The 25,443-nt window shown below is 42.3% G+C and overlaps 1 protein-coding gene across 46 annotated transcripts in view; it reads left to right on the top strand.

Moving 5' to 3' along the window:
- Positions 1–25,443, top strand: part of MBNL1 (muscleblind like splicing regulator 1) — a 178,483-nt gene that overhangs the window by 27,192 nt on the left and 125,848 nt on the right. For 17 of the 46 annotated variants that reach the window (XM_083442829.1, XM_083442816.1, XM_083442811.1 and 14 more), the window contains exon 2: positions 11,221–12,319. The exons of 10 other annotated variants lie outside the window; for them this stretch is intronic. In XM_083442829.1, coding sequence (XP_083298955.1) covers positions 12,146–12,319 — 174 coding nt within the window. In that variant the 5' untranslated portion in view covers positions 11,221–12,145. Of the gene's footprint in view, positions 1–10,874; positions 11,190–11,220; positions 12,320–25,443 lie in introns of those variants that run through there. 19 more of the 46 variants (XM_083442842.1, XM_083442831.1, XM_083442823.1 and 16 more) reach the window with 8 other exon arrangements.

Genomic DNA, 25,443 nt, shown 5'->3' with positions numbered 1-25,443 from the left:
GTACTGAACTGCGATTTATTGATTTTGGGAGGCAGGGGGACAAATTACCCAATTTTGGAGCCTGTCTTCAATGTTTCGTAACTAAAATGTGCATATCACGTCTTGACTGTACAAGATGAGTGCTGAAATGCAATTTTGAGGGAGGGGGGAAATCAAAATGTTCAACCGCGATTTGCGATTTTGAATTTTTGCATCAACATTCGATATTAACGTCCCAGAGCTGAATCTTTACAACAACATTTAAATTTTTCCTGGCTTCTTTTGTCAAATGCCACTGCAGTTGCATGTCATCTGTCAGATACTGAAAAACATTGCATGCCCACAGAAAAATCAAATGCTGAATGTCAAATGCTCATGTAGAGCAGCAATAGCCAATGTGGCGTCGATATTTTTGCAGGTGTTGATTGTAGAACCATACCACTTTGCTGCATCAGTGCATCATCCAAAAGACATGTTGGAGGTGCACAAAATCGCTAGTGAACTGTAGATCAGTAGGACAAGCAACAAAGCAATAGAGAACACCCCCCCTTTCTCCCTCCCTCCCTCCCTCTCTCTCTGTGTATGTTTTTAAAAAATCATATTCAGGGGCACAGAATCTTGGTGGCTCATTGAAGTAGCTAGATCAGTTTTCTCAGTATTATTTTGCCACAGAATATTGTATATCCTGGATAAAAACATAACCCATGAAAAGTAAAAGGTTAGCATATTTAAAAGTCTGAGCACCTGGCTTGGGTCTGACGTATGCTGATTGTGTATGCGCAAGATCTCATTTAGCATACTGGACCAGAGAAGAACTTCCGGTAGAAATGGTGTTGTTTAAGCTTGACAGTTTGTCTACCGAACTAGGGAATTGCAAACTTCATGGCTACAAAAAAAACGGAAGAGAGACAAGCCCTGCCGTTTCCTGTTTGTTTGCCAGCTTGATGATTGGTATACGGTGCTAGATGGTTTTCATCTAGTGTGGCGTTGTTTTTTTAAATACGTAGTTTGAAGCCCAGCCATCTGCCCCCGTGGTTCATGGTTTAATTTTATCTTGTCACCTATCTCTTGACTGCATTCTTGCTGCTTGGTGAAGTAATTACCGCACACTTTATTTATCTGATTGGAACTTTAGCTCACGCTACCGCCGAAGCGTAGAGCCTTTTAGAAAGCATTTGAAATGCATGCATAAGAACTATCTCATTACAACTCTGTGCAGGGCTGCCAGTCAGACGGGGTGAAAACACAGCACAGTTGGGCTGTTTTTTGTTTTGTTTTGTTTTTGCTTTTAGGATAGAAAATTAAGGAGCAAATACATTTTTGGTTCCCAGGCTTCCAGATCCCTGCCCTTAATGTGAAAGGGTGGGATTCAAACGCTGGCCGCTGCTTAATGGAGCACCAGGACCACTGTCTGCAGCCTTGCTGCTCATACTGGCTGGGTCAGAAAGTGGGACATGGGGAAATCACTGCACCTTCCTGAATTGTGTGATTGCAGTGGGGCCAGCTTGGGATCCAGTGGATCCTAGATCAGCTCTGCTCTTCCCCTTCCCCACCCTAGAACTCCCCGTTTCCAGACTTTCCATAGGCTGCTGCTGGCAGGGCTGCTGCCAGGGGCGCATCAGCCCTCCCACATGTTTGGCAGGTGGAACGGGAAACTCTGTAATACTGCCATCCCTCTTTGCCAGCAGCCTAGTGCAAAGTGGGCATCATGGGTTTTAGTCCCCGGTGAATAGCAGGACTTTGCAGATTCAGGCTGGATGCTAGCTGACCAGTATTTTCTACTAGCTGATGATGAAGTGCAGTCCCACTATGATACTGCGACAGTAACATAATGTATTTTCAAAAGCCAGTATCAGGCCCACTAGCTATATATTAGGAATCCAGGCATTATCTAAGCTAATAAACACTTCACATATTTTTCTTTTTATCTGCAATTCAGTTCACGACTTTTGACTTCTTTTTGTTCCACGTTTTTCTAATTTTTAAGGCTGATTAATGCTGTATTAAATGAATGCTGTTTGTACATTTCCTTGCATGTGTGTTTTGGCTTCCCATGGAGCAAAACAACCAGTATTCTGCTAAATCAATTACAGAACCGTGGATGCATGTATGCGAAGCATAAACAGAGGGTTCCTACTCAAATGTGTTTTTCCTTTGATGACAAGTGTAATGAGAATATGAAAATGAATCCATTTCTTTGGAGCAATAATAGAACGTAGTTTAAAGTGAAATCTTCCTTTTGTAGCTGATGTTTGTAATTTCTTCAGTGCTAATTCTTTAGCCTCCCCATTTAGTAATCCTCTGAATAATTGATTAATTGAATGGCTGGAAAAATCTGGAAACAAGTTTCAGTTATGTTCCTTACTCGTTTGAAGCCCCAGAGAGCAAGATTATTTCTATTTTCTTGTATAGTTTAGGAACAACATTCTTTCTGAGATTCCCTGACACAGGCTGTACATCAGGGGTCAGCAAACTTTTTCAGCAGGGGGCTGGTCTACTGTCCCTCAGACCTTGTGGGGGGGGGGCGGACTTGTTGTTGTTGTTTAGTCATTTAGTCGTGTCCGACTCTTCGTGACCCCATGGACCAGAGCACACCAGGCACTCCTGTCTTCCACTGCCTCCCGCAGTTTGGTCAAACTCATGCTGGTAGTTTCAACAACATTGTCCAACCATCTCGTCCTCTGTCGTCCCCTTCTCATTGTGCCCTCCATCTTTCCCAACATCAGGGTCTTTTCCAGGGAGTCTTCTCTTCTCATGAGGTGGCCAAAGTATTTGAGCCTCAGCTTCACGATTTAAAAAAAAAAATATCAATGAATTCCTATGCCCCACAAATAACCCAGAGATGCATTTTAAATAAAAGCACAAGTTCTACTCAGGTAAAAACACCAGGCGGGCCCCACAAATAACCCAGATACATTTTAAATAAAAGGCCACATTCTACTCATGTAAAAACACCAGGCAGGCCCCACAAATAACCCAGAGATGCATTTTAAATAAAAGGACACATTCTACTCATGTAAAAAGACGCTGATTCCCAGACCATCCGCGGGCTGGATTTAGAAGGCGATTAGTTTGCCTACCCATGCTGTACAGCTTCCCATCAGAAGTGGATTGCCTGGTGGGGTGGAACCACAATGCTAACTTTGCGGCAGTGGCATCCCTGGACCTGGGAGGGAGCAGGGTAAGGGTGCGAAGACTGGGAGGTCAGGGCTGGGTAGTCAGAACCAAGATGGTGCTCCTTCTGGTGTGCCTACAAAACCCTTACCTCCTTCCTGCCTCCCACCTCGTGCCTCCCCTTTGCAAGCAGCAGTGGCACTATTTACAGGAAGCTAGTGTTGTGGCTCCTCTCCACTGGTGAGCTGCATCTTCTTGCCACTCTTGCAGGATAGACTTAGCCATGTATGGTGGCCCATGGAGGTCTCCATTGGCTTCCTACATTTGCTGTATGTCTGGGACTGTAAACAACAACAACAACACTGGTTGGTCAGGCAGGCCTCTTATACATGACTGGAGTAGAGATGGTAGATTCTGAAATTTTTTGGCTCTCATTTTCCCAATCCTAAATTCGACTCCCCAAATCTCTGGAGCGATTTTTTAAATTTCCTTTAAAAAAATCTTCATGAAAATTATTCAGCAACTTTGTGTAAATTTCTCATAGTAACTGCATGTTGTATGTGCAATTTTGACCAATGTGCACATGCTTGCCAGTAGTTTCTCCCAGTATAATGCATATAATATTATTTTCACTAATATATTCATTTTTCATGCACATGTTTTCTCATATATGTATTTTTGTAAATATTGAATGGTTGGACAGCTGCATTGCAAAATCTGGATAAGTGTGAATTTTGAAGGATGGCAGTATTTCAGTTCTCATATTGTTTCAGAAAGTGTGAATTTGATCAATGTGACTTTAAAGTGAACAGAATCAGTGTCCCTCAGACCTTGTGTGGGGCTGGACTGTATTTTGAAGGGGGGAAAATGAATTCCTGTGCCCCACAAATAACCCAGAGATGCATTTTAAATAAAAGCACACATTCTACTCATGTAAAAACACGCTGATTCCCGGACCGTCTGCGGGCCTGGATCCGGCCCCCAGGCCTTAGTTTGCCTACCCATGATATAGACATCTGTGAAGGAATAATGGGGTATGTAGTTTGAACCATTGCAGTTGTGGGCAAGCTTATCTTGACCATTTTAGCACCTGATTTAAACAGATAGTTGGTTCTTTCACTGCTCAGTCCCATAAAAACAGAACAGTAAGAAAACCTAGAGAGTGCAACCATTGGTTTACATAGATTCCTATTTTACTTCCATTACATTTTGATATTTTTGGGTGTGATATTGACCACAAATTTGGTAATTTAAAGTTTTATGATCTGGAGCTTTTTTTCTTTTTCTTTTGGTGGAAAATATTATATACCTGGAAAGGTGTATATTAGAGAATTCATTGTCCAGGCTCTGTCACAATTCTCCACATAACTTTCAGAGTCTCATAATCTTCAGCCCATAATCATTCCTGTTCAAGCATTTAAGCCTTACTCCTACATTTAACAGGGGAGCAAAATATTTGTTATGACATACTGCCCATAAAGGTTTGTGTTTTGATTTAGGAAACTGATATAAAAATGTCACTGGATGCTTAGTCAAGATATTCAGCAGAATAATGCAGCGTCCGTGCCCATATTTTTAGGGCTAAAGTGCTCTTTAAATGGCAGTAATTTGCCTTGGTGTTCTCTTTTTTAAAAAAAACGGGAAGATGTGTTAAGGGCAGATAGGGAAAAAAAATATCAGGGCCAGTTTGTGAAATTGGCTTTGTGAAGTATATCTAGTATAATTTCATGCCCTTTCCACATGACCCTCTTTAATTCTTCTCTACCCAGCTCATATTCTCCCAAGTTAATGTTTATTTACGTCTTCCTCCTTGCAACCCCAGAAGCTCTGCTTATGTGAAAACATAGCCCTATGAGCAGGAGAGGGTGGAAATAATCAAAACATTGCAGCCACTTGGAGCATGCAAGGAGCAGACAGTTGCTTCATACAGATTAAGGCAAGCTTGTGAATCACTGCCCTTTATCCTGCTAATTTAGACTTGTTTTAAATACCCTCTTTGGGCTTTGTTAAGCCCTTTAGAACTCTTCTTGGTGTATTTCACCGAAGTTGCTAAACTGAGGCCAGAATGAGCCTGGAAGCAGATCTTCCCTGTAGCAGAACCTTGAACTTACTTCTCAGTGATGTCTGTTAAATATTTGCAGTTCAAGGGTTTTGAAACTTTGCCCCAGTGAGACTTGGGGACGGGGAGGGTGGAATGTGTTCAGATCATCGCAGGGATGATAAAGGCAAGGCAAGGGGAGACAGCTTAAATGCTTGGTGCTCATTTTCCTCCGAGGCTGGGGGAAGGGGCAGGTTAAATGAAACTAGAAGGGATAGGAGGAGGCTACACAGCAGTGGATTCATGGCAAAAGGTCCAGTGCTTGCTAAAAGTGCAGAAATAAATATAGGTAAAGGTACCCCTGCCCGTACGGGCCAGTCTTGCCAGACTCTAGGGTTGTGCACTCATCTCACTCTATAGGCCGGGAGCCAGCGCTGTCCGCAGACACGTCCGGGTCACGTGGCCAGCGTGACAAGCTGCATCTGGCGAGCCAGCGCAGCACACGGAATGCCGTTTACCTTCCCGCTGGTAAGCGGTCCCTATTTATCTACTAGCACCCAGGGGTGCTTTCGAACTGCTAGGTTGGCAGGCGCTGGGACCGAACGACGGGAGCGCACCCCGCCGCGGGGATTCGAACCACCGACCATGCAATCGGCAAGTCCTAGGTGCTGAGGTTTTACCCACAGCGCCACCCGCGTCCCTGAAATAAATAAGGAGTTGTATAATTGTCCACTGGCACAACCAATCAGTGCAACAAGCTCAGAGGCAGAAGGCAGAAAAAGGACATGGTCTAAACTAGGAAGCTGGGATATGGTCAAGGAGGAGCAGCTTATAAAATAGTGGAGGCTCCTCACACTTGGAGTACTTAGGATATAATTTTTTTTGTAGCTGAATGTTTGAAATCAATTTCAATTTTAAAGTTTGTAGGCATCCTGGAGGTTGATCAGTGTTGGGAACAGGATACAGTGGTACCTCGGGTTACAGACACTTCAGGTTACAGACGCTTCAGGTTACAGGCTCCACTAACGCAGAAATAGTACCTCAGGTTGAGAACTTTACCTCAGGATGAGAACAGAAATCGCGCGGTGGCAGCAGCGGGAGGCCCTATTAGCTAAAGTGGTACCTTAGGTTAAGAACAGTTTCAGGTTAAGAACAGACCTCCAGAACAAATTAAGTTATTAACCCAAGGTACCACTGTATTGGGCTAGAACAGGCAGGGGATGCTATATTGAAGCCATCCAGGTTTTTGAACTACTATTCCATTCATCTCCAATCTTTGGCCAGACTGGTTGGGGAGGATGGCGGCTGGAATCAAACAACATCCACAGCCACATGCTACTCAATCCTGGGTTAGACCCTAAGTCTGCTTAGTATAGTTTTTGTCTTGTATTCTTAGGCATATGGGATTGAGCACTAAATGTCAGTGAACCTCAATGGATATGTTCAAGCTGTTGCCTCTATTACTGTCACTGTTTAACATTTATGTTTTTGAAATCTTATACGTTCCCTCCATTTCAAAGAAAATTCAGGGTGGCGGCTTACAAAAAACATGTTGACAGTAATGAAATATATGGCAATCCCCATTAAAAACTACAGATGGGGACATCAAACCCCCAAAAATCCCAAGATAGCTAATGAAATGAAGGCATACCAGATACACCAGCAAAAAGAGAACAACCAGGTAATAGCTGTTTGAAAAAACAAACACCCACCCTGTCTGTTAGCCACTTAAAACAATACAGTGGTGTGTGGTGTACCTCATTGTGAAGAAGTATTAAACAGGTTAGAGGCTCTAGCTATAGTTCCTAGGGGGTCCTAGTTTCTGTCATGGTGTCCCATTGCGCCAGAAGCGGTTTAGTCATGCTGGCCACATGACCCAGAAAGCTGTCTGTGGACAAACGCCGGCTCCCTCGGCCTGAAAGCGAGATGAGCACCACCTTTGGCTGGACTTAACTGTCATGGGGTCCTTTACCTTTTTTTACCTTTACCCAGTTCAATAAGGGATAGATTTCTTTAGGAATATATATTTATTTTTATTTCTAAAAACCCTACTGCTATTATTGATAACAAACATCCCCAATGCAAAAATAAATAATAACACCACCATTCTTTGAAACAACTTCACCAACTAATAACAATGTTGCTACCGTTTTGCTGTATTGTGACTAATGCATTAAACAAACTAGTAGTATAACATTGTGTTTTATCTTTATCTGTTTAGGGGTTTTAAAGGTTAACACCAGCACCTTGAAATTGCAGATCAATAACAATGTGCTGTGCTGTTCAAAGAACAGGGTGGAGTTGGTTTTGCCCTATAATTCTTTGCCATAGCTGCATATATCCATGCAGTATGTATCCATTTGCTGCATGAAATACTTGGGTAAATACCAAAGTAGAAGGTTGTGCATTGTTAATTTTAGTATTCAGAATCTTGCTACAGAAATGTTGGAGATCCTTATTAAATGGATAACAACATACACAGTTTCTTGCGATCAGCCATTTATGGCATATTTTATTGTGGCGATAAGCAGGTAACCATAAAACACACTTCTCTTTTCAGTATATCTGTCTTTCTGTATGTGTTTTATAGCGTATTTTGGGATAAAGAGAAAGTAATGATTTCCACAGCAGTAGACATAATGAACAAAAAAGGATTGCTAGAAAAAGTAAAAAAAAAAATCCAGAAGTTGCTATTCCTTTAGAAACCTCTTGCTCACATCGTGTAATATTGATCACTTGTGACTTTGCACACTGTAACTTTGGGAAAAGATAGATTTTTATTTCCTCTTCCAAAGAGCATTTAAAGAGTGGCATGGTGATTCCACTGATGAATGACTGAAGGAGGTTTCTGGATTGATGGATCTGGAGCTGGGGTGGTGTTTTCACAGACCGAATTCCAATAACATGCCAAGACTGATTGCGGCATGCTCTGCACCTAATCACAGAGGATTTCTGTGTCCTAGCTGGTTAGTGCTGCAATTACGGCTTTTAAATGGGATGGGGGGTGGGAGACCACTGTAAGAGAGGCCAACATTCCTCATGTTACTTTGCTCCAGGAAATCAAAATACTAAAGACAGCAAGGTTAAAAATCTCCCAGTCTCACTGTTTTATCTTTTTGATTCCTTGTCTTTATAAGAGGTTAAGAGCAGGATCCCATATGTGTTTACTTAGAAGTAAGCCCCACTGAGTTCAGCGGGACTTACGGAAGAGTGTACTTAAGCACCTTGAACTTCATAAATCTTACTACTTAGTAAGGTAAAGGTAAAGGGACCCCTGACCATTAGGTCCAGTCATGACCGACTCTGGGGTTGCGGCGCTCATCTCGCTTTATTGGCCAAGGGAGCTGGCGTACAGCTTATGGGTCATGTGGCCAGCATGACTAAACCGCTTCTGGCAAACCAGAGCAGCGCACGGAAACGCCGTTTACCTTCCCGCCGGAGTGGTACCTATTTATCTACTTGTACTTTGACGTGCTTTCGAACTGCTAGGTTGGCAGAAGCAGGGACTGAGCAACGGGAGCTCACCCTGTTGCGGGGATTCGAACCGCCGACCTTCTGATCAGCAAGTCCTAGGCTCTGTGGTTTAACCCACAGTGCCACCCGCGTCCCTACTTAGTAGGCATGTATAAAATCGCACTGCAAAGCTGCAATCTTTGGCCCACTTCCCTGGCAGTGGTCCCCACTGAACTCAGTGGGACTTACTTTTGAGCAGACATAGAATCATACAGTGGTAGAGTTGGAAGGGACTCTGAGGATTGTCTGGTCCAATCCCCTTCAATGCAGGAATATGCAGCTGCCACTTACGGGGACCGAACTTGCAACCTTGGCATTATCAGCATCAAGCTGTAACCAACTGAGCTACGTATTAGCACTGTCCTGAAATGTCTGAGGACTGGAATGGTGGAAAAAATTTGAATATTGCCTGATGCATCAGGCAAGACTAGTATGTTCACCGTTTTCTTGGTTGCGTAGATGTACTAGGGAAAAGATGGCATGGCAATTCATTTTTATTAGAATAGTCCTTAACTCGTTTTACTGGAGGGGCCCCTTGAAGAAGAGTGGGAGATTGGTGGTTTGGAGGCACTATGCTAGCTTTCCAGGAGGTGGGTTGCTGCTGTTTACAAGGGGGGAGTCAGGAAGGGGCAGTAAGGCCAGCGCGGTGCAAATGCACCAGCAGGAACACAGGATTGGCTTTGCCAGTGTGTTTACACCACACAGACTTCCACATTGCCTCGTCCCTGTTCCTCCCAGCATGCAACAGTGACCCACCTCCCAGGAAGCTAGTGTAGTGGCTCACATGGCAGGCCAGTTCTTCAGGCCAGGATTCTGCTACTACCTTTCAGGTGTGTGGCTAGGAGCTGCCCCTTCATACATTTCTCATGCCTGCGAATTGGCTGCAGATGGCCAGTGGTATTCCTCAGGTGGCTGGACTTGGTTCTGGGCTTGCCTCTTGCTGATCCCATCTTTAGGTTCTGATGTAAGCATACCTACAAAGGCACTTCCATGCATAAGGACTAAAATATGCGCCCGCAAGTAGAAATCACTACACTTCCCCCCCATGCTTAGAGAATTTCATCAGGCAGGCAAAGGGTGCTCCAAGCTTTCTGAGAGAGAGAGAGAACAAATCCTAAGGAACAAATTCAGCGCTTGTGAAAACACCCTCTGCTTTTCAGAGTTAACTAAACTGGAACAAAACCATGCAATCTTGTGAAAGTCCCGTCAGATTAATTTGGTTTATGAAATTTACAACAGCTCTTCTCTCCCCCACGGGCCGAAAAATACTGCAGTTGTTTGCCTCTCTGAATAATAATCATTACCATCTTCATCTCTCTCTCTTTTTCTGTCTGTCTTTTTTTCCTTCTTCTTCTGGCGGAGAGTATCCTGACTAGTAATAGTGCAAAGCAAACTCCTTTCTTAAAGAAGCCATTTTAAGACGTGAGCCCCTGGGGAGCTGAGTTCTGGTGTGAACACGAGCCTCAGGAAACCGTAGGCCGTTTGTTGACGCTATCGCTTTAAGTGTCGACCCGAAGTGTATCGTGTTGCTTTAAACCAGATTGCCTACTTAATATTTAAAGGTGACGGTTATGGAATCACTTTATCCTCTCCGAGATTGGCTTTGGAGGTGGCCGGGCAGGCTGAAGATACCCACCGCTCCTACCTCCTAGGCTTGTATTTTGTATTGAAGGTATTTTTGACCCTTCCTAACCTGCCTGAGATCTACTGGCAGGCTATGTGCTGACTGAACGGAATAGTTCTGCAGCGAGAGAGAGAGAGAGAGAGAGAGAGAGAGAGAGAGAAGTGGAGCTGCTTTCTGTAGAGGAGGCAGGGCTTATGGTTTAGAAGGAAGTGAACTGGATAGGTCAGGAGACTGTACCATTTGTGAACACCCCTTTCCCTTTTATATTCATCTGTCAGATACAGTAGGCGTGCTCTGGGCTTGCTGGGCTTCGATGCAAAGCGGGGAGAAAAGCAGCCTAAATGTGACCTGCAGTTGGGAAGCTTGCTGCTTTTCCTGCTTTCCTTTTTATCCACCCCCCCTTGCTCTGCAGCCCACCCCCTTTCCTCTGCCTGGAAGCTGCAAGCACTTGGTGCTGGAGTTGGAAGCTGTTTGGGGAAAAAAAAACCAGCTAACATGGTTTATTCCACTCGCTGCATGTTGGGTAAATTTCAAAACCCACATGGTCGTCCTCTTGCAGTGGAATAAAGTCGCATCTGATGGACGTCTTCTCTGCTTATAGCATAGCAATGAACGTCTGACAGGCGCGACCTTTCATAAGACAGCCCACATGACTGGCTTTCTGCCCAGAATATTGCTGCAACACTGTCTGTGATTGGTTATCTCCCTATCATCATGCCTTGCTTCAGAGGGGAGAACGGCCCCCTTTTTAATAAGCCCACGATGGCCGGCTGCAATATGCTGCACTGTAAGTATTTTTTGTTTTGTTTTGAGACCGAGAAGGGGTGGGGGTGGGGAATCATGCTGTGTAGAGAGTAGTAAGGCGTAGAGGAGCACATGGCGACGTGATTATGCTGTGAGACATCAGTGAAGTGCTGCTTGGTAAATTTTAACGTATCTGTTTTTTCTACAGGTTGGTACTAAGAAGTGCCTTTCCTGACGTCTCTGCTGCTTGGAACCGCTTCTAGAGCAGACTCTGCTTTTTGCCTTGCTTGCTGCCAGCTAGACTGCGACGACAGCTCATCCACTCTCCACCTCTAGCCCAGCCACCCCTCCCCTCATTTCTACTTATAATCAAGAGAAAGAGAGAGAGAAAAAAGCTCTAAGCATCAGGCGTTGCCCTAGGCTGCTTTAGTTATTCTTTTAGAAATAATAAGCATAACGACAACAACAAAAAGTTTGCTGGAAAAGTGAGATAATCTTCTGCCAGAAAGGAAAAAAAAAAATATCAAAGAGAGAAGGAGCAGAATAAACCGTTCCTTGATTTATCTCTTTAAACTGCTGCATCTGTCTGTGCCAAACTAATCGATACCAATTGCGCCACACCAAAAAAAATTGAATAAATCGAAATCTCAATAATAAAATTAATAATAACAACTGCAGATTCAGCCGTGTGGAGATTCCCCTTTCAGGCAACTTTTTCCTGAGAGCAGCTTGGAAATTCGCTGCTGAAGGGTCTCCCACGTTCTGCTGCTTGCATTTTGGCCTCCCAATTTGGCACTCAAGAATGGTTTGCTGAGAGCACAAGGCTCATTCCAGGCCACACTTTTAAATGCTCATTTTTCTGACGACCTTAAGTTCCAAAACCATCCCCCTCTTCTGATTGACAGTTTCGCGCTGTGACTTTCTAGTGGGAAATCTATTCCTTGCTGTTGCGACAACACAACTTTACATCTTTTAACGTTGGGCTTTGGGGCTTTGGGGGAAGCATTTTGGAGGTGGCATTTTTCATTGTTTCCAGTCTTATCAGTTCGGCCTCTTCTCTCTCTCCTTTTTTGTTTTTTTTAATTTGTTTGTTTCATTGACAATTTTAACTACCTGTAAAAAAAAATCTAAACATGGCTGTAAGTGTCACACCAATCCGGGACACAAAATGGCTAACACTGGAAGTGTGTCGTGAGTTCCAAAGAGGAACCTGCTCACGTCCAGATACGGAATGTAAATTTGCACATCCATCGAAAAGCTGCCAAGTTGAAAATGGACGAGTAATCGCCTGCTTTGATTCATTGAAAGTGAGTAAATATTATCATTCTTTTCAAAGCTAAGACAGAAATAATGACTGAAACAGTTGTAATCACTGAAGCCATTGAGTTTTAAAGGATGCTATTTTTTAATCTTATTAATGAGGTTGTGGTTTTAATAATTATGCTTTAAGGCAGGGAGAGAGTGTGGGGTTTTTCAGAAGGGCTAGGCTCTGTATTCTTGCAGTTTATTAAAGTTCCTTCATCCTTACCTTAGAATTACAGTGTATCTTTAAGTTGGAATGTTAAGAAGTACCATTTGTGCACCTCAGACGAGTGTTAGTCCCTAGTACTGCAAAAAGCAAATACAATTCACGTTTAGACTGAAAGATGGACTCAGGTCTGAACTGTTAAAGGCTGGGATTATCTACTCTGAAAGCTCTTACTGCAATAAATTTGTTAGTCATTAGGACATGAAAGGGTTCTGCTTTTTTTCTTTTGCAGAAAAAATTCAACGGATAATTCTCTCTGTGTGCTTAAAGTGAAAAAAATTAGAGTCCTCAAACTAAAGGCCATGTCTTCTGAACAATTGCCTGGTGCTGAGAGCATACCTAGATAGTTGTTGTATGTAGTCAGCAGTCACAAAGTCTGAGAATTTCCTTCGTTAACATTTCACTAAAAGTCTCAATTAAAAGATCACTTGTATAAGTCTCAGCTTATGAAAGGATCGCCTGTTTAAATATTGGATTTGCAAACCATGTTTCTGCACTTATGAAAGGGAACTATAGCTAATGCTCTATGGATATATTACTGCTTCAGGAAAATGGATGATGTCTAGAATTGCTGTTTTCAAATATGTTCCTGCTTTCATCAGTCAGGCTTGAGACGTATCTTCTGCCCTAGTTTACCATGCTTGAAATCCCAGACTTGTTTATTTGGGAGACAGGTTGTAGCTAAGTGGTGGAGCATCTGCTTTGCATGCAGAAGGTTTCAAGTTCACTCCCTGGCATCTGTATGGCTGGAATTGTTCCTTGTCTGAAACCCTGTAGCGTCTCTGCCATTCAGCGTTGGAAATACTGAGCTAGGTATACCAGTGGTCTGGCATAAGGCATATGTTCCTTTGAGCATACAGATTAGGGCTTCAGTCTAGCATGCACGACTTACCTGGGAGTAATCCCCATTGAACATGGTGGAATTTACTTCCAAGTAAAAATGCATAGGCTTACGCTCAATGCACCTTGACCTCAACATGCCACAGCCCATGCAGGTAAAGGGCTTGAATTTCAAATTGCTTAGTCTGATTGACTTAAATGGAACTGAACTGATTTAAAGGCAAGTATTTAGGCTTCCTTTAGGGTTCTGAATCTGGTTGAGAGCCAGGATGGCTTTTGCATGTTACAGAGCAGTGAGAAATCGATACGTGGTTGAGTCATGCACACACACACATACACACACACTCACACTTTTCCTGCCTCTGGTGTAATGTCTAAAGAAGTGATGCCTGTAATTGATGAACCTACGGCTTGACAAAGTGGAAGTTGAAGGAGAAATGTATGTTTGCTTGTTTTAAAAATGAAATAGGGCTGCCATTCCAGCCAAATATTTGGACTTGGAATTAGGCTGCGAAGGGGCAAATGTTCAGTTCTGCCTCGTTTATGACTGGACTTGTTCATACTGACTGGACAGCAGTCGCCGGAACTGTGAGAAAAGTAAATTCTCTGCTCTGTGTTTGCTTTGGCGGCTGAAGGCATGTTGTGGGTTGTGACTTGCCATTTGGCCATATCACACTCAAGGTCAGCTTAGATTTTCTTGCTGTAGAATAACGTTGTAATACCACTTGTCAGTCACATAGGCCATGTTGCAGTGACGATCTTCTGCCTGCCTGCTTATCTATCTCTTTTTTTCTGTTTTCGGATGCTCCATAGCTAGCGCACAAATTTCTGTTGGCCCCGGGAGCCTTGGTTGCCAAAGCTAGTGAGCCAAGGATTTGTCGTTTCGTTCTTCTGCTTGGCAACCATGGCCATTCTTAAGGATTAGGAAAGCTCTCCATTAAGCGTTGCTGCTAGGTAACTTCCATTCATTTGATTACGGGGACCATTGTGCAAGCTGTTGTTGCAGTGACTGAGGGATGCAACACAAAGGGCAGATGAAAGACACTCAATACTACACCTTAGCCATAGGCCATGGGTAAGGAGTGTCAGTCAGCGCGACCAGATGTGGGCCTCCAAGCTTCTCTGTCTGGGTCTTGGTGACTCTGCCATCCCACCTCTCACCTCTCAAGTGATTTGCTTTCTCATATTTGTATCTCACTTCTCATCCGTTACGGAGCCCAAGGCGAAATGTGTGGTTTCTGGGGTGTCTTCCATTCATTCGGTGTTCCGGAATGGGGAAAGGCTGTAGCTCAATGGTAGAGCACGTACTTTTCTTGCAGAAGGTCCCTGGCATCTCCAGTTAGAGCTGGGAGAGACGTTGGAGAGTTGCTGGAAGTTAGTGTAGCCGGTACTGAGCTAGATGGAGCATTGCTCCGACTCTATATAAGGAAACTTCCTTTGTCCCAGGCTCAGGCGTTCTTAGCACCAGCAAGGTAAGTGCCTTCGGACCATACTCTCAGCCATTTAAAAACGTGGATTTTCAATACAAAATGAAACAGAGCAACAGACTATATAGGGAAGGGATGAGATCAGTGTTAGAAACTCAGATATATAAGCCAGGCTCCAAATGGCTTCTTAAACCAATGTTACAGTCACCAAAACGAAATGTCTGGACTGACTGTGATTGAACATCAGTTAAACATCTGGCTAGTTCAGATAGCAGCATCTCTTCTCCCCTGTTGAGCCTGAAGGGGACTTCAGTCTTCTGTGGCAAGGATGGGTGATGTCTCGATGCCTAAGCATGGAAACTTTTAAACTGGTGTGGGGAAGACCTGACCCACCAGATGTTGAGGAACTGTAACTCACATCGGCGCCAGCGAGTATAATCGATGGCCGGGGATGGTGGAAACTGTAGCTCAGCAACATCTGGAGGGCCAGAGGTTCCTCACACCTGTTTTAAAATGTTGAATAGGACACAAAGTGAAAATTTTGTTGGGCCACAAATGGTGTGCAGCTGCAGTCAAACTATAATTAAACATTTTATGTCCCTTGATCATGAAATTTTGCTTTTTATGGAACTATTCACAAGGCTGGTTTAACTGCTTGTGGGAGTTGTCTGCTCATGGGAACAAGTGTTCTGTTGTGAGGAGGAATTGCAAAGGAGACCTCAGCTTGACTTCTTGGAGTGAATTCTGGTTTTCAAGCTCCCACCATGCATGGAAGTTGATGCGCTATCTTGCTCAAGGCTCCACAACCACCCTAGAACTAGCACCCAGTAAGCAATGATAGAGTTGTCATGCCCAGAATGCTGAGTCTGGTGAAATTGAAAATCCACGCACACAACAATATAGTGTGACTTTATTTTGATTTTGATTGACCATACAATTTTTTTTTCCAGTATTTTGCAAGCCGCCTTCTAAGACGTTTTCCTAAAAGATGTGTTGCAAATGTAATAAATGGAATCATAGAACTGTAGAGTTGTAAGGGACCCTGAGGATCATCTAGTCCAACCCCCTGCAATGCAGGAATATGCAGCTGTCCCACACAGGGATCGAACCTGCAACCTTGGCGTTATCAACGCCAAGCTCTAAGCAACCGTGCTATAATACAGAAAAGCTGTGAATCCAACAGATGTGTTTGTGCATCGTTACTCTCATATAAATAAGATTATCATTTAACCTCGACCAGCATATTCTGGCATAAATTGGTAATAAACACAGACCCTTGGAGATTACTCATTATTTGGAAGACTCAAAATCCTGAAGACAGATGCAATCCCCAGATACTTCCCATTTTAACACCATAGCAAATTACTTTCACTCATTTGCTTAGTTAGTGCATCACATGTATGACTCCCTACTGGCATGTGTGTGTGTGTGTGTGTGTGTGTGTGTGTATATATATATATATATATATATCCAGGAGGGGGAATGTAAAGCTTGGCAAGTGTGCTAACACATATGTTAATTAAGCCTGAGTATACTTTCAAACGATGGAACCGAATCAGAAGATTTCTTTCAAGCACATTACAAATCAGAGTTTTCACCCTAATGCAGGATATTTTGAAATGTTAAATCTTAAGAATTGTCTCTTGCGGTTGATCCATGTGGCTATCAATCTCAGGTCAATGGATTAAATCATAGAGCCCTTCATCTCCTCCCTGTGGCCAGAGTCCCATAATTTATGAAGAAAGCTCCAGAGCTCAGTGGTTGGGCCCATGCTGTCTATATAGAAGGTCCTAAGTTCAGATCATGGCATCTGGCCAATACCTTAGTGACCAGCAAAATACGTCGGCATCACTAGACTAGAGGAATCAGTGGTTATCTGATACCGATAACCTCAGCACTCTCATATAACTTACATGACTCCATAATAGTTTAGCAGACCAGGTTTTCCACCAAATGGAACAAGGTAGTAGTGGGGTAACCTGTACCAAGTTATGTGTCTTCATATGCATATTGATTATTTATAGTGATGTGTGATTTACGAAAAAATGAAAGGTAATCAACAAATAAAACAAATTTAATAAAATCCTAATAAACCACAACAAAAACTAGTTCAACAGATGGCAATGTAAAGTCTACTGTTGTTCTGGAAAGGATGGCAGTGGAGAGGCTAAATTGACCTCTCTTGGAAGAACGTTTGAGCATCGAAGCTACCACCAAGAAGGCTCTGTTCCTTGTAGAGGCTTAACGTAGCCTCTCCGTAAGAGAGAATCTGGAGCAGGACACCCTGAAAAGGTGTGTGTGTGTGTGTGTGTGTGTGTGTGTGTGTGTGTGTAATAGGAGAAGATGTTGCCTGAGATTAATCAGGACCTAAGCTGTTTAGGACTGTAAAGGTCAGGACTTACACTTCAAGTTGGGCTTAGAAACGAATTGGCAGCCGGTGCAGCTGTCTCAAAATAGGTGAAATATGAGAGATCCTATCCGTTTCTGTCAGCAGGCAGGCTGCCATATTCTCGCCACAAGCTGAAATTTCTGAACTGTTTTCAAAGGTAGCCCCATGTAGAGGGTATCACAGTAGTCTAATCTGGACATTGCTAAAGCATGAATGGCATTGGCTGAAACATTGCTAGCATGCACCTTGAGATGTCTGACATATGGGAGTTGAAAGCAGGCAATGCCAAGCTTTTAATAAGTAAACATTTTAATATTTTACAGTCTATTCTTTGTCCTGCCTCAGAATCTTTCTGAACCCCTTTATAGGCCAGGATTGTTACTGAATTTCTGCCCTACTCCCAGCAGGAAAATAAATACTCCTGCACCCCCTGTTTGTAATTAGCTTTAATGTAAGTAAAGATTACCGTTGTTATTTATTATGCAGGCTTTTGCACAATTAAAGGGGGAAAAAGAGGTTGTATTCTGAGGTCAGTCTGGTCTTTTCTGCCTCGTGGCAAAAAAATAATAATACGAACTTAAACTGTTGAAAATGAACAGCAAGTAAAACGTTTCTGTAAAAATAAGATGTATATTGCAAAATAAGCTATACGTTGTATATCATGAACTAAAATGTTTGGTGATGATTACATTTATGTGAGGTATATTTTCTGTACAAACACCTCAGTAGGAAAAACAGTTACAAAACTGTTAATCTAAACAGTTATAAAAACATTTAACCACCTCTAAAATGCATATGAAAATAATAGTAAATTAGTTCTAAAGGCTAGCAGCCTTTCATATTGGAAAGGACATTGAAGGTTTGAGCGTGCCTATGTTATGAGAGTGTTAATGGGGGGGAAACCAGTTATTACTCAGAGGGTGTGTATATATGTGAACTTGTTTAGGTTAAAAAAATAAACATTTAGCAAGCTCTCCATCTGATAAAAGGTGATCAAGGTAAGGCAGAATGTTTGTAGTTCTTGTCTAGCAGCTGCATTTGAGTGCAAGATGGATATCGCCCAATATGCATTTGCTATTTTTAGAATATTGTAGCAGGCAAAGCAAACACTTTCTGAGGAGACCCTGTGAAATGGCAGAACCGTCAGCTGTGCTGTTTCAGTCTTTGGCTATGCTCCCAGGTACCACTGCATTTCATATTCTCTATGGACCAGGGGCATTTGGTTCAAAGATAAAAATGCAGTTTTTTAGATGGCCACCTACTGAAACCTACACACACACACACACAGAGGGTGAGTCTTAAAAGAGGCCCTGTGGAACATGTGTACTCTGTATCTATGGGGCCTCTTTTAAAGGACTCACCCTGTATATAGTGTGTGTGTGGGGGGAGAGGGAAATGAATAGAGGGTAGCTCTATGTGGGGCTACCTTTGAAGGTTACCTGGAAACTACAACTAATCCAGAATGTGGCAGCTAGACTGGTGACTGGGAGCGGCCGCCGAGACCACATAACACCGGTCTTGAAAGATCTACATTGGCTCCCAATACGTTTCCGAGCACAATTGAAAATGTTGGTGCTGACCTTTAAAGCCCTAAACGGCCTTGGTCCAGTATACCTGGAGGAGTGTCTCCACCCCCATCGTTGTACCTGGACACTGAGGTCCAGCGCCAAGGGCCTTCAGGCAGTTCCCTCATTACAAGAAGCCAAGTTACAGGGAACCAGGCAGAGGGCCTTCTTGGTAGTGGCCCCCCTCCCTGTGGAATGCCCTCCCACCAGATGTCATTGAGAACAACAACTACCAAACTTTTAGAAGACATCTGAAGGCAGCCCTTTAATGTTTGACGGACTATTGTATTTTAATATTTTGTTGGAAGCCACCCAGAGTGGCTGGGAAAGCCCAGCCAGATGGGCGGGGTATAAATAAATTAGTATTATTATTATTGATAAAAAACAACAGGGAGGGAATCTATCTTGGTGGTAGAACAGATGTTTTGCACGTAGAACGTGCCAGGTTTGATCCTTGGGATCTCCACTTGGAATAATCACATAAAGAAGATAGAAAAATGCCTGGGGCGCTGCTAATTGGTTTAGTTTCTGTAGTTGAACTGGCTGGTATGGCATAGTGCAGGGATAGCCAACGTCGTGCTTGCAGGGACTGATGGGAATTGTAGTCCCAACAACGTGGAGGGGCCCCATGTTGGTTACACTCAGTGAAGTGGCTGTGGGGTAGAAAATTCCATCTAGCACAATAAGTTCCTGAGGTCAACTTGTTTAATATTCGCATTCAGCCTCTCAGAGGAAGAAGATCCCTTTTAAAATAATCGTTTCAAATTATGCAAGTTTTGTGGGATGAAAAGAAGCAACAAATTTGAACTATTTGATTTTGCCTAATTTCATGGTAGCGTAAGCTTTATTTGGTTGTCGGTCAAGAAACAAATTGTGGAAGTGTGATTTTGTTTCTTTGAACTGCAGCAAGAATTGCCTCCTGTTAAAACTCAGCTTGCCTCAGCTTAAAACATTTGAAAGCTTCATTCACTCTAAGGACTGCCTTGTTACTTCCCAGGGGACTAACTGCTGTTTTCTGTTCCGACGTTAAGGAACACTTTTACCTACGGACCTCAAATTATTTCTTGCTAGGACTAAACTGCTAAACCTTTGTTACCCATGCTTGAATGTTATTGCAGTCTGTGTGATTTTCACCACATGATGGCCATCATACTGTGTATGCAAAAGTTGAATTGAGAGCGGCGTCAGACAAATTGGAGAGTCATGAAGAAGCTACTTAAAAAGACTTAACTAGGTGGCACCATTTTGGTTGGCAGCTGACTAGCTTCCAGCATCTCAGATAAATTTGCTGTTATTATTCCACTTTAGGAATGGAATAGACTACATGACTGGGGCGTGGAGATATATATTTCCCTATTTGGTTAAAAGTGCAAGTAACTTCCTGACCATCTGAACCCAGCCATGCTCTTTAGCTTTACGCCCATTTTTGCTTCTCCTAGGCTCTACACAGAAAGGAATCAGAAGTGTATAACGGTTGCACTGGGAGGCTCAAAAAGGTGTTTGTATGTGCACTATTATTATTACTTTTATTGTATATATCCCGCCCATTTGGCGGGGTTCCCCCAGCCTCTCTAGGTGGTTTCCATCACATATAAAAACATAATAAAATGTCAAACATAAAAAACTTCCTGATACATGGTTGCCTTCAGATGTCTTCTAAAAGCTGTGTAGTTCTTATCAGCAACAAGCTCTGAGCATTGTACGTAAAATAAATTCTGTGGAGGAAAATGGATATCCATATTCTTTGTCCACTTTTTCTGTTCCTCCTTAGCATCTGCACTGCTCACACAAGGTAAACAGTTCAATCTTGTTGATGTCTACTGAGAAATAAGTGCCATTATTTTGAGTGCAGTTTGCTCCCAGGGAAGGGCATTTCGAATCAGAACTCATATCGCTTGTCCAAACAAGTGTATGGCAGGAAGAGAGAGATGGTTTTTTTATGGGATATTGAGGTACAAGTGAGACACAAAAAGGCCTTTAGCCACTGGAATTCACTTCCATGTCTTTGTTGTGCCTCAGAGAGGAGGCAGTGTGTTATAGCGGTTAAACTATTGTGCGGAGGAAATCCAGGTTCACACTTAGCTGTAAATCTTGCTGGGTGACCTTGGCCTAGTTGCAATTTCTCATCTTGACCTACCTTACAGGATAGATGGGGAGCAAGTCCTGTGGATGGCACCCTAAGTCCTTGGAGTAAGGGCAGGGTGAACCTAAAATCATATAGGTTAGTTATCAGTTTCAGACAAAACAAAACAATGACTAATCTGGAATCTAAAGGACATGTTGGGTACTGTGCTAACAGCTAGATTCCATAATTTACAGCATGCACCAGCAGTCAGCATATTGGTGTCTCTGTCTCTTGTTTTTCTGTTTACATCTTGCAAGTCCTTTCTGCTTCTCAAGTGCATTAAAGAGAGAAGATAAACACACTGTGACGGGTAATCAGCTGAGTATATAGAGCTTCCTCCACCCACTTCCTTCAAACTAAACATGGTCAGCTGAGTTTTTAAGCTGTTCCTTTATCTCTCCCCCCACCCCAAACCATGTCACACACTGCAGGCGTGAAATAAGCTTGTCGACTCTTAAGTTCTCAGTGTCCACATCATTACAAAAATACAAAGGCTGAGCTTATGCTAGCATACTTGCTGTCAAGTTTTAGGACTGAATTATTTTAAAGTGTGAACTTCCCCAGGGCGAAAAGCAAAGAGACATATAGCGAGCCAACTGAGAGCAAAAAAGGCGGGGGGAAAGGGGGATATATATCACTTATAGCAAATACACTTAAAATGGTAGGAACCTAAATAACAGAAATTCCGGCAAACAGCCGACACTCTTCTTATTATTTTGCTGGATCTCCGATACAAATTGTGATGAAGGGAAGAGGAAAACAGGAACCAATACGTAGTTAACACAAGGTGTTTGTGTAACATCAATTTTTGTTGCTCTTTCACAGTGCATCTGTTTTCAAATAGGTCTCGTTTAGCATGACCTACAGGTGCGCCACACTGAGCAAATAAAGGGAAGGAAAATCTGATTAGCAGCACAGTCTTTAGTTGCGTTCAGTTAGAAGTTAAGTCCCATTGATTCCAGTAAGACACACTTCCAAGCAACTCTCTTTAGGGTTGCAGTGTCAAGCCATCAAGCATAAGTGAGTCGTATTAACTTCTGTTTGCCCTGTGGGTTTAACAAGATGTCATGGCTGCTGCCAGCTTGCATCTCCTCCATGCATCGTATTGGTAACATCAAGTCAAAGCCTGTTCCTTATCTTGCCCTGGCCAAGATTCCTACGACACATGAATATTGTCGGTTCAGCATATGTCAAGTTCTGTATTGTGGATCTGGCCTTGAATACCATTCAGATATTGCAGCTAGTACAAAATGCAGTGGTTGAAGCTTTTTGCACAGAGCCATATTAGCCTGTCCTTATGACACCAAATACTGGCTACCTGTTCATTATAGAGATTAATTCAGTGTGCTAGTTTTGATGTATAAAGCTCTGAACCATTTGGGACCTGTTTACCTGAAGGAATGCCTCTGCCTGTATTTCCCTGTCTGTATTTTAAGATCAGTTATGGAGTTTGTTTTGATGACACCATAATTGCGTGAAGTTATGGGACCTTTTTAGCATTGGCACCCCTGCTCTGGGATACAGTTACCTCCACCAATTGCCTGGTGGCAATGTTATCCACCTTTTGGCCTTTTCTTCTTCCTGCATTTCAACATGATTATTTTTGACCTGTGTCGGGACAGATAGGAAAGACAAAGTAGTGTTCTGTAATTTTACTGTTTTCATAATGGTTTCCTCCCCCACCCTCCTCTCTCTCTCTCTCTCTCTCTCTCTGTGTGTGTGTGTGGTTGTTGTTGTTGTTGTATTGCAATGAAATTGTTGCTACCAGCCCTGAGATCATCTGCGATGAAATACAAGATATAAATTTTATAAATAAAACAAAACAAAACTGGCCAGCAGAGTTGCACAAAGACTTGGCCAAGATGACCATTAAATGCTCATATTTTACAGGTAAACAGAGCTTGAGTCTTCACAGTTGGTAAAGTGTTAGGCATGGCTGATTATTATTATTTTGCCTTTGATTTTCCTTTGCAATAGTTAATCTACTGGGGGAGTCAGGCATCCTCACTAATCTTCTGCAACTCACCCAAATATCTATAGGTATGTTTCAGTCGGCTGTCTGATCACCCCCACTGAAAGGTAAACAAGTGCTTCTTCAGCTTGGAATACTGTATGTGATACATGAGTCCTTAAATCAGCCAAAGAGCTTTAGAACAGCCGTTAATAGAGGTAATACCATACTCAAATGTTACTGCTTATGAGGGACATTTTATACTAACTCTTTATAGTAACTTACTGCCCTTCTAAGAGTTTGGTTCTGAGTTTACTTAGCCCAAAAATCATCAGCAGTTTGATTTTGCTGAAGGCCAGTGAGAGGTTTGGGTTTGCTCTTGTAATTTTGGTAGAAGGAGCCATCACTGGCAAGTAATTTTGCTGGAGTAAAACCTGTCAAATTGGAAGCATATATTCGTTTTGGGGAGGCAGAACAACATCCCAGTGTACTCTGTGGTGGCATTTGTGCTGGAATGGGAACTCCCAGTCCACCAGTAGCAAAGAGCAAAGTTGATATCTGTAACCTGACCCTATAGAAATAGATCTATTTTTAATTTGTGCTGAATCTCAAAGACACAACGCTTAAGCCAAATCAATTAGTCACGTAGGTGGACATATGCCAGATATGGAGCGCAGTCCCCCCCCCTTGCCGGCTTTTAAATAATAATGAAAATGCTGTTTCCTTTAACAGGAGGAATTTAAAATCTGCCAAAGGCTAATCACTGCGATAGAGTTGGATCTATCCCAGAATTAAGCCACTTAAAAGTCTGCAAACACTTCTTTGGGGTGGGCAAGGCCCTGAAATTCCACCTAGACTGCCTTCAAACAAACAAGTTTGGCAAAACAAAGCACTAAAGACAGTTCTTCAGTCAAATAATATGCTAGGTTAAAATATGTGTTTGAATCATGTGCTTGGGATTTTCTGCATGTTTCTCATTTTAAAAAAGCAGCAGTGTGGGGGCCTTGGTCTAGGTTTGGGGCAGAGGTAATAGGGATTCATCCCTGGCAGTGAATAAGTGCATCTGGCTGTTAACCAGAAGATTGGTGGTTCAAACACACTCAGGGACAGCTGAGGGCAGGATTCCTGTATTGCAAGGGGGGTTGACTCTCGGGGTCCCTTCCAACTGTACAGTTCTATGGGACTGTGCTTCTGTCATTTCCAGGGGGGGATAAAAATCAATTTTTAAAAATAAAAATGTAAAAAAATCAGATTTTTTTATTTAAATCAGATTTTTTAAAAATTTAAATCGGAATTTTATTTTTTATTTAAATCAGATTTTTTAAATTTAAATTGGATTTCTAAAATAAAATGCTTTTGGAGGAGAAATCTTTCTAAAGATTTCTATTTAAGTTGCAAAATAGTCCAAAGGCTATTCATCAGGAAATAAGGATTTGTTTTAAGTTTTAAGTGCTAAAACTCAGTCTAAGTTTGTTTGGTTGGTTTTTTTTTTAAAAAAGTTTAACCACATCAGTTAACAAACATGGATACATAATGTTATTGTTTTAGTTTAATAAATTGTTTAAATTGTTATTAAGGAAATGATTGTTTTTCTCCTTCCAATAAAGTACAGCAGAAAAGTTGTCCAAATGCAAACAGTTAACTTACTAAACCACACAATAATTTCACAGTTATCTGTCTATGTATTTCTAATAGTATAACCAAATCAGTAATTTCTGATATAACTGTAAAAACTACTCTGAAAATTTATTATTCCAAAAATGAAACCTTTATCTGGTTGTAAATATTAAGATTATACCAACAAGAATGAGTCTATCTTTAAAAAACCGATTTAAATCAAGTCTTACTGACTCATGATTTAAATCGATTTGATTTAAATCAAATCCACTCTGTTTATTTCACCACTGAGCATTACCCCCGGCCCCTCAATCTTCAACTGCCCTATGCCCCCAGAAGCTGTTATTTTCTCCACACAACAGTTTTGGCGGCAGATAGCAGCTCAGCAGTTGTGTGTGTGCAGTTTCCCCAGTGAGAAAACAGCATGGGGGAAAAGGTTAAGGACCCCCTCCTCAAGTCACCCACCCACATAAATACATGCTGTAGCCCTGATTCAAACCAGCTACCGTTTCATTTTTTTATACAGGGAATGTTGTGGGGTATTCCAGGCATGAAATAAAATGCGTGGATCACATTGCTACAACTTTTGAGTGATATCCTGCTGAAATCATACTCAGAATAGGCCAACCGATATGAATAGACAAGTAACTTAAATAATGACGACTTTTAATTCCTTTGCTTTCACTCTTGAGTACGATTAATGCAAGTTTTCTCCCATCCGTTTTGTCTAGTGGAATATAATAAGCGCTCTGTGTGCAGGACTAAGTAACTTGTTTGTCAAATGCAGTGGTTAAAGGTATGGGATGCTTCTCGAGTTAACAGATATAGTATGTACCAGCTCAGGTAAATTAGAGATTTCTTTACCAGTTTGCTTATGCAAATATTGCTTCCTACGATATCAAGCAAATTTTCATTGAAACTGTTAGGTTAGTCTCCTGAGGTTTTTAGACACATGTTGAAATAATTTTCTGGAACAGAATAAGTATAGG

This window comes from Podarcis tiliguerta (assembly GCF_965153285.1).
Source record: "Podarcis tiliguerta genome assembly, chromosome: 5".
Taxonomy (NCBI): Eukaryota; Metazoa; Chordata; class Lepidosauria; order Squamata; family Lacertidae; genus Podarcis; species Podarcis tiliguerta.
The sequence above is the reverse complement of the archived record's forward strand: the minus strand, read 5'-3'. Positions and strand labels throughout refer to the sequence as shown.